This window comes from Nicrophorus vespilloides, unplaced genomic scaffold (assembly GCF_001412225.1).
Source record: "Nicrophorus vespilloides isolate i.1.1-1 unplaced genomic scaffold, Nicve_v1.0, whole genome shotgun sequence".
Classification (NCBI taxonomy): Eukaryota; Metazoa; Arthropoda; class Insecta; order Coleoptera; family Silphidae; genus Nicrophorus; species Nicrophorus vespilloides.
The window spans coordinates 22358-32359 of record NW_017098583.1 but is presented as its reverse complement, the minus strand read 5'-3'; the positions used below and the strand labels follow the sequence as shown (position 1 = coordinate 32359).

The window sequence follows — 10002 nt, the reverse complement described above, 5'->3', positions numbered from 1 at the left end:
TAATCTTCTTAAAACAATTAAAAGTAATGTAAGTAGAAAGTGAGTAACTAAAAACATCAAATCTTTTTGGAAATTCTATTCGAAACCAGAGTTTTATTTATTCCAAAACTGAGGCGTTCGTGAACCGAGGTTCTCTTTAATAAAATTACATAAAATATTTATATAATATTAGATAATATTAAAAAAGCTAAAATTTCAATAGAAAGGTAAAATTTCATTAATTTGTATTATTATATAAATGAATGGAGTATATTTTTTCAATTAAATGGTTTAACTGTTGGATGAAAATGAAAATTTACGAAACAATATACGTGATGTAAACCAACAATACCGAAAGGCAGAAGACCTATTAAAGACACACAGTGGTGTTTTGTGCGATTTCTTGTTTAATTGCCCGACCATTTCAAGCGTAAACAAAGAACAGAATAACATTTTACTGCGAGACGACTGAATCTCCTTTTTCCTGCATTTCAAGAAGAGAAGAATCAAAAGCGTGCCAAAGTACGTCTAACCAGATTACGGCACGGTTTTCGTATGAATCGGAGGAAAAACGTTGTCCGATGGAATACATTAACGTTACCATTGAGGAGGTGTCGTAACCTAAGCCACGGACATGTTTCTTCTGTTCTGTTGTTGTGCGTTATGTAACTACTCCGGTTGTGGGGAAATAAATAATATAGATTATTAGTCCCATCGGAATCGAGGGTTGAGGACATTCGCGTGGGGGAATGGAATCCACATCTGATGATTTCCAGATAAGGGACGAACATAACGAAAAATATGATATTATGTGCAATTGAAATGATATAGGTTCGCTTTTTTTTATGTGTGTGAAAGTTTCATGTGAAACAGATCATATTCCGATCGTAATAAAGTAAAGAATAAAACATAAAAAAGATTTTTGTTTTAATGTACTACTGAAACGACGTAAAACGAAGCGTAGTGTTAAAGCTTGAAATGTTTGATATTTGTTGGATAAATAAATTTAGTTCTTGAAAAAAGTGAAAAGATTATTGTTTTAATAAACTACTGAAACAACGTGAAACGAAGCGTAGTGTAAAAGCTTTAAATGTTTGATATTTGTTTGATAAATAAATTTAGTTTTTGAAAAAAGTGAAAAGATTTTTGTTTAAATAATCTACTAAAACGACGTAAAACGAAGCATGGTGTAAAAAGTATATAAACTTTTAATGCTTGACAAATAATTTTAGTTCTTGAAATAAATTGGAAAGATTTATATTTGTCTGAAAAAACTACTGAAATAAAGTAAATCGAGACATAGTGTGAAAAGTAAATGAACTTTAAACGCTTTGATAATTGTTGGACAAATAACTTAAGTTCTCGAAAGAAAAGGGGGAAAAGCGGGAAGAAAGTTTAATTTTCATCGAAGATGCGGGTTCGCTGTAGTGAAGAGATCAAAGGCGGCTTTCGCCCCATCAAACAAGCAATTTCTTTTCCGTTCGCGGAGGGATCATTGTCCCCTCATTCAATCGGAATACATCCCTTAAACTATTCTCTCTTTCCATTCCTATTTCCACTCTCTTCTCTTTCATTTTTTTTCATCCCTTCGTGTTTCCATCAAGTTCTCCGCGTTTGTGTGTAGCAACAGCTCGATGCAAGGATTAACGGCACGCGTCCACTTCTCGCCCCATGGGATCGAATCCCGCGTGTTACCATCGCAATTATAAATCTCGAACAGGGGTAATTGGATACACCACCATGCAGCATCCACCGGATAATCCTCTCCATGCAATGCAAATCGATGCCATGGGAACCGGTAGCAAAATAAAAATTTTGAATCCGTCATATGGTGGAGAAGTGTCATTAAAAATCTGTCGACTCTCGATGACACGCACAGATGCAATTCATCCCTTATTAATGGTATATTAACTTTCGAGTGGCAATTATTCAGTTTTCATTCAATATCTCTGTGACACGGATCCATTTATGTACAGCTCTTTTATAATATAAACAACAAACGGGTGTATTTGTGCATCAATCTGCTTATAATAAAAAAAATATTGGGTCTAAAATAACATTGAAATTCAAAACATCAGAGGGTTACCAAATGGATATACACACATAACAAGAATGTAGACCCAAAATAAATATTTGGTTATACTAAATATGTTATTTACCCTTAAGTAAAATGAATAAAATATTGTTTACATCAAAGAATTTTTATAGATTTTTACCATTTTTTTAAATCTCAGTAGAAAATAGAAGTTTTAAAAAAAAAAAGTATATTGAAACTGAATATTGAAGAAATGTGAATGTATAGACAATTTAATTAAAAAAACCTTAAGGAAAATATTGAAAAGTTATACGAAAAAGAAACAGAAATATAAAATTACAAATTATAGAAAAATGTAGACAAATTAAAAAATTTCTAATAAAAAGTAGATAAAATTGTAAAAAAAAAATATAGATAAATTATTTACAGAAATTGTGAAGAAATTATAGAAGAAAAATATAAAAAATCTAATTTATAGAATAAAATAAGACCAAAAGGAAAAAAAGTATTTGGTTAATAAACTTTTAGTTCAAAGGATAAGTAAATTTTGTAATTATTATTGAATTCAATTGAATTCTTTTAGAAAACTAGACTATTGTATCTAATTATTACATAATTGATTATTATTATTATTAAATTATGATATAATTGACTAAATAATGAAGTAATGTAAAGCTGTAATGTAACTGTAAAGATTTCAAATAATTCTATAGTCATTTGTATATGACATACATTTCCTTATATTCGCGAGTTTTCATTGCAACCACGAAGCATTACGATCGTTGCAGTATGTATAATTTTATGGTCATATGCATATATAAAATGATAGTTCTCGAATGTTTTCTTGTGTTCAGTAATGAATGTCAATGAAGGTTGCATCTACATTGCTTATTAGCTTACATGCATAGATTTAACTAAGAACAAATCTCTTTATGCATTAAAATGACATTATTTTACATAATTATTCAAAGTATGTTTACAAATTTTGTAATTCCATAGTCTATATTTACATTAGTTTATAAAGTTTAAACTTAATCAATTTGTCTGTTTTTTTATATTTTATCAATTTATAATCAAATTTGTTAATTTTTCATCATTTAATGTATTTAAATTTTAATAAATAAAAAAAAATCAATTTATCTTTCACGACAATCTTAATATAAAAATTAATTCTAAATAATATAAATTATATTTTTTTTCAACAGAAATTTAAATATTTAATTAAAAATTAATGTTTTCACAGATTTTATGTTTCTTAAAAGAGTACATTTCATAAGAATTAGCTTATTTTTAAAATAATATTATCTGAAATACTTTTATCGTCACGTTTCTAGTATTATTATAATCTTACAAGAATTTTGAGTGAAAATTTTTTATTTCAATCAACATTTGAAAATGTTAATATTTTTTAAATTAACATTTAATTACGAATTTTAGATTTTGAAAATTAATTAATTTGAAAAATCTAATACAAATTAAACTGTTAAAAATCATAATTTTTTTGTTTAATTATAATATTCTTCCATTTATATTTATTTCATTTAATTCATATTTGTTTATTTTTACAAAAAATTTAAAAAAATTGCTTTAATTTTTGATTAATTATTTAGTGTTTAATTAAATTAAAATATTTAAAAAGTTATAATTTAAATTCTTAACTATATCAAACAACGCAGAATCATTTTTCTGCTTAATTTCATATGAGTTTACTGTCTTTTAATAAAATTTATAAAAAAGTTGTTAAAAAATATAATTTATTATTTTCTTCTTAATTAGAATGAAGCATGTAGAAAGTAATAATTCCATTTAAATATGACAAATCTTATATATAAATATATCAAACGGATAATAATCATTACACTTTATACTAAATTCTTAATATCTTGTAGTAACGAAACAAGTTAAAATTAGAGTAAAATATTTAGAAAGTTTCATTAAAACTATAACTCTTTCAACTTTATTATTATAATCGTACATTTCTTGCAATATAATACAAAATAATTTAAATTTGTTTTAATTAAACTTAACTCTTTAATTAAAGTGAAATATTTAGAAAGTACAATAATAATAATAATTTCATATAAAATATGAGAAACAAAAAAACCTAGATCCATCTGCTCAGCAATAATAACTCTTTCTACTTTATTATTGCAGCCTTCCAGAAAGTCGGCACAAAAATCGTCGCTTTTATCACATCGCGAACCGACGATAAATCACGTCGTCACGTCGACGCGCAATTTCAAAACCGGAAAATACGTATCCGACTCGACGCGATAAATAATATCCCTTGCGCAAGATTCTTTCTTTAAAGGATTAATTAAACGCAAGCAATTAAAACCGACCGTCGTGTATTTAATAATTTAAAAAAAAATAATAAAAAAGCGCGCGCATAAATCCGGCCTTTATCCTGGCCTCATCATCTTCTCCTCAGAGATATTTTAATGGGCAAACAGGAGCGATTTCAAATGTCGCAGATGATAATGACGGATAAACGAAAGGAGATTCCGAGAAAATCCTAAAAGGATTCCAGCTACTTGCGATCATTACATTTTTTAAAAAACAAGGAAAGTGAAAGAAAAAAATATAAAGGAAAGTGAAGGAAAATAACGAAAAACCAGTGTGCGTTTTATAATTAAAAAAAAATCGTCTTCGTGTGTAATTTGTAATTAGCTGAATCTTAAGAAAATATTTTTCGCTTGCTCCGGTGTTTTTTTTTTTTGTATCAGACTGCAGGAAATTGCTGCACAGCTTCGATAAGCATTCCGGGTTTTGATTGTGTGCCAACATGTTGAAATTTACAATCTATTACTTTGCGTTTTATTGCTGTAAGTAGTTTGCGCGGTAATTAACACGTTTGTTAAAATGTCTCTTCTGTTGTAGTTCTCTCAGATGCTTTGTACATTTCCGATTGGAAACTGAATGATGGTGAGTGTTGAGATGAAGGTTTGCTGAATTTGATAACGTGTTTTGGTTTGTAGGTGATGAGAGGATTAAGAGGGATGAAGCGCCTAAGTTTAAGTTGCAGCTGAAGAATTTCAACAAAGATGGTGATGGGACGAATCAATTGGTGGAGAGGATTAAGGATAAGATTGAGAAGTTGAAGGAGGGAAGAGAGGAGAGTCCAATTGTGGGACAGATAAATCCTAGTATTATGGATTACTCACCGCACAGTACAGGGATTCTTCCACGTCCACCGATCGTCGCTCCAGGTTATCATCGCCCTTTGCTGCCGGCCTTGAACCCTCTTCCGCACACTCATTACGCCCCTTATAACCCTTACCATCATTACAATAACCCGTTCAATCCTTATCATTATCACGATCCCATCCTTGTTGCTCCTGCGTATCGATCGGCTTTACCTCTTCCTCCTCATACACCAGTCTTGCACGCTTTGAAAAATAGAGTTGGTGACTTATTAGATAAAGCTGGTAAACATGGACCTGGATTGCTGGACTCTGATGCTACCAGCAATTCCGAGTCGCAGATCAATCAAATCAACGTCAACGTCAGATCGGATCCGACCACACCTCACACATTTCTATCCCATTTCTTCCCATGGTTAGATCCATTCGGTAATTCAGCCTTACCTTTCGTGGGTGCCCCGAATCCAGAAAACGCAGAAACCTCCAATGATTCTGTCACTGAAGTACCAAACCTTGTTGATCTTGGAGAGGTTACAACACAACCTACTACAGAACTCAAAAAGGAAGAATCTGTCACTACAGCGCCAGTAAATAAACAAACTATAACACCTGAGAATCCTGAAAAAATTACAATACCTGAAAATCCAGAACAACAAAAACCAGTTGAGGTCGAAACTAAAACACCAATTTTATTGGAGAATACAGAAAAACCAGAACTTATCAATCCAGAAAACCAGGAAACACAGCAACATATTAATCTACAGCAAGGTAAATAAACAAATTTTGATATATTCTGACACTTAATGATTAAAATTTATTACTTATCATAAATTACAGCTGTCTAAATTAAACTTATATTTTCTTAAAAATTTCAGCTCCAATAGTAAATGAAAACAACGATGAAAATGTTGCTCCAAAAGTATTGGAAGATGATAAGCAGAAACCAGTTGAAGTTAAGAAGCTGAGTTTGCAGGAGAAGAAGAAATTCGCTTTGCTGATTAAGAATAAAAAGTTAGCGGAGAAATTGTTAAAACAAAAGACCGAAAAGCAGAAAATCGATGAAGAAGAACAAAAAACTGAAGAGAAACCATCAATTTTACCGGAACCCATTGTAGTATTTCCACCAATAGAATCATTACCAATGTATAAAAATCAAACTGAATAATTTATTTATTTGTGTTTTGTATACATATACATAATTATAATAAGTATATATAATAATTGATTTGTTTGTCTTTATGTAATAAGTATACATATTTTATAATTTAAAGAAAATACTGATGGAAGAAACTTATAGTTTTTACAGGCCACATGGTTTGGAGTTTATTTCAGGATTCGCGTTATATTCTTGTTATTCAGTTGATTCCTGAGAAATTTTCATAAAAATATATATTGAAAGTGATGAAAGCGTTTCCTGCAGTGCCACTAATTACTCCCATACTAAAAATTTAAATAGTGACGTGTTGAAATTTCGCTCATTTTCTACAGGAAAATGTTTAGTTTTTCATTAATTAAATATAAATAAACAATGTCAGTTCATAATACTTCGATTTTTTAATTGATTTTGAAGCTAAATTATGTATTTTTGATATAATTTAATTAAATTATTTTCTCTGATTATTTTTGTTAATTCTAAAAATGTATTTTTTCAATTGTATTTTTAATAGGTTTCCTGTGTTTAATTCTTTTGTTGGTTTATGGAAGGTTACGTTTTCTTGTTTGAAGACTTGTAAATTCGAAATAATTCAAGCTTAACGTAAAATAATATAATCTAATTAAATGTTGTTTCTTTCTTCGGTAGTACGACGGGGTTAATTAGTGTGAAATTGAAGAATTAGAATATAGTATAAGGCTGCACGTGCAGGGAACAGAGGAAGGACTTGCACTGAAGCATGAACGATTCGATTATTAACGATGCACCTTAAGGATACAAACGCGTATTATTGCTTCCATGTACCACCATAATATCCTGCATTTATTATGCATTGACGAGATTCTCTTCCAGTTCACCGAACAAATGACCAGTTTAATGATGTATCAAAAATCCTTGCAATTTTATCACTTTTCCTTTATATACTTATGCTGCGTCTACACTTTTCCTGATATGTGATATAAAAGTCTTTCAGACGTACTAACTAGTAGATTAACTTGATAATAAATAGTTATCTTGAAGTTTGATGGCAGTGAAATTTAATTGACAGATGTCTTTAGAAGTATTTTAAGATCTAGTTAAGAGTGACAAAGTACCAGTGTCAAACGTACAAACTTAAAACGAATTATGTAACTGTAATTAATTACTGTTTTTAGTCAATAGTTAATATAAAGTCTGATGATAGTCAAACTAAAGAGACATATATCTGTCAGATCCATATAGTATATTTAAAAATCATTGAATAGTTATGTAATGTCATGAATTGACAGATGTCTCCAAAAAGTATTGTAAAATCTAGTTACAAATGATGGATTACAATGATAGTAATTAGTTACTGCCTTTAGGATCGGTATATGTGACATTTGCTCTTAATTAAAGTACAATTCTGTATGAAATCAAATATTGAAATATGAAATATTTTGGTAATACAATAAAATTATAGTAATTAAGATTTGATTTTTTTTAGTAATTAATCCTTTAAGAAGGTTCAATGAACAAGAAAGAAGATTAAATGATCTATCCAACCCATTTGTTCGCATTTTCCATGTTTATTTGCCTTGAGACATAAACGCTTTAGTTTTCTCCCCCTAACTTATATCTTTTATGCCCTCCAAGCGAAATAAAAATTTACGATGTAAACAGAACTTTCTGAACCATTTCATGTGTTTCTATGTATATATGATTTTTTTTTCCTTGCTGCGCCACCGGAATGCACAAACATCACTTCGGAATTGGTTGCATAAATATTTAGATTTAAGCATAAACTCGATTTCCTACGAAGGGATTTAATAACTTGCGGTCTCGTTCGATCATTGGAGAAACCGCATTTCCGCTTTTTGCAAAATGTTTTTTTTTTTTCAGTTTTTCAGTTTTCTCACGTCGTTTTGATCATAGCTGGAAATGAGGAATGCATTCACGTACCGAAAGGAATTGATCCAGATTTAATGTTTCTACAGTCACGTTCAAAGCCGTAACGCGATGGAAATTGATAAACGCCGGTTACGTAACATTCTCATAGAGTATTAGTCCTAAGCTTATCATCGAGATGCGCCGTGATTTATCTGCATGGATGTTGAGAGTAGCTGGTATCGGGATGGTGCATATATATGTATATAGGAGGAGTTGGAAGTATAATAGATAAAAGCCAATATTTTCACATGTTCATCCGTTCCGCACGGATAATCCAGCGCAAATGCTGTCGGGGAAATAAACGGAGTGCGACCATTGTCTGCAGAGGTTTCATCCCTTCATCACGCGTGCCATCCCCGGAATCGTCCCTGTAAAATGGAAGTATGAAAGGGGGATGGAACCCCATACGATCGCGAATATTTATTGCATAGCTCCAATCGGATGTAACTAATTCGGATGAAATATTGCTTAGGAAGTCTGCTAACTGCCCATGTAACTCACTTACCGAATCGAATCCGATTCCATTTCATTACAATCAATTACTCGATTGCTTTTATGACAGCATATGCAACTCAATAATATTTATATTCATTATTTTATTTAATATTTTTAATTACTTTGCTTAGGCCACAAAATCAATCCTGATTTATAACATCAAAACAAAATTCATTGAAATTCATCAATCATCATTAAACGATCCAATAACATACATATATCACAAATCACATTTGTTTTTCTAATTATATTAATGCTCTTATTTAAGTTCATTCAACAGTAATTTCAATCTAATTATGTAATACATTTACATAATAACATATAAATCATCAATTTTTTTTTCATAAAAATATTCCTTAAAACTGAAATTATTAATTAACAATTCTGAGAATAGTTTTTGTCATAATTTTACTGAACCCTGCGATTTGTTAATTATACAATAATTAGATTAATTTAAACAAAGAAAACATAACTTTTTCCGTTTCTAATTTTTTTTAATTTTAAATAAATTGTAATATTATTGTAATTTATTAAATAATTAATATCAATAGGTATAATGTTAAACTTCTCTACATTTTATTATTATTGTGATAAACTTTGTATTTTCTGTTACTTTTGTTATTATTAAACAGAAAATTAAAAAAAAACTCAATAATTTCAATTAATAATAATGGAAAATTATATGGTCTATATCGCAAGCCCGACAACCGATAGACGGTCTCTATTGAAATCCCGACTGTATTGAAATCCCGACTATATCAAAATCTCAACAACCATAATCCCGACAACCATAATCGCGACTATATCAAAATCTCGACTGTATCAAAATCCCAACTATATCGAAAATTTTTACAATAACATTTTTAAATTATTATCCCTACTGTATCAGAATCTCGACAACTATAATTCCGACAACCATAATTCTGACAACCATAATCCCGACTGTATCAAAATCCCGACTAAATCGAAAATTTTTACAATAACAATTACAATGTTTCGGAGTGTAGTCACCTTGTGCTACACTTTTATTATTAATAACAACACATTATTATTAATTTATTTAATTTTGTTGAATTATTCATAATAAACCTTAACATTATGAAATAATCTCAAATACAATTAGATAATTAATTGTTATTATTTATTATTAATAACAATTTAAAAATCACTACGCTCCGGAATAATTTAAAAATGTTAATATAGACATTTTCGATATAGTTGGGATTATGGTTGTCGGGATTTCAATATAGTCGGGATTTCGAACGTCGGGAATTTGATTTGGTTGTCGG

At 29.7% G+C, this 10002-nt stretch overlaps 1 protein-coding gene across 1 annotated transcript; it reads left to right on the top strand.

Moving 5' to 3' along the window:
• The first annotated feature begins 4767 nt into the window (after positions 1-4767).
• On the top strand, positions 4768-6335 carry LOC108562801. Its single transcript, XM_017921236.1, has 4 exons — positions 4768-4839; positions 4895-4939; positions 4993-5925; positions 6033-6335. The coding sequence occupies exons 1-4, from the start codon at positions 4800-4802 to the stop codon at positions 6320-6322; spliced, it is 1308 nt and encodes a 435-aa protein (XP_017776725.1). The 5' UTR covers positions 4768-4799; the 3' UTR covers positions 6323-6335.
• Positions 6336-10002: the final 3667 nt, after the last annotated feature.

Bases quoted from the DNA above. Each gene is read 5' to 3' on its own strand.
- LOC108562801 (XM_017921236.1), top strand. From the start codon at position 4,800: ATGTTGAAATTTACAATCTATTACTTTGCGTTTTATTGCT. The intron at 4,840-4,894 runs GTAAGTAGTTTG...CTTCTGTTGTAG, and splicing joins TTACTTTGCGTTTTATTGCT to TTCTCTCAGATGCTTTGTAC. The intron at 4,940-4,992 runs GTGAGTGTTGAG...TTTGGTTTGTAG, and splicing joins CGATTGGAAACTGAATGATG to GTGATGAGAGGATTAAGAGG.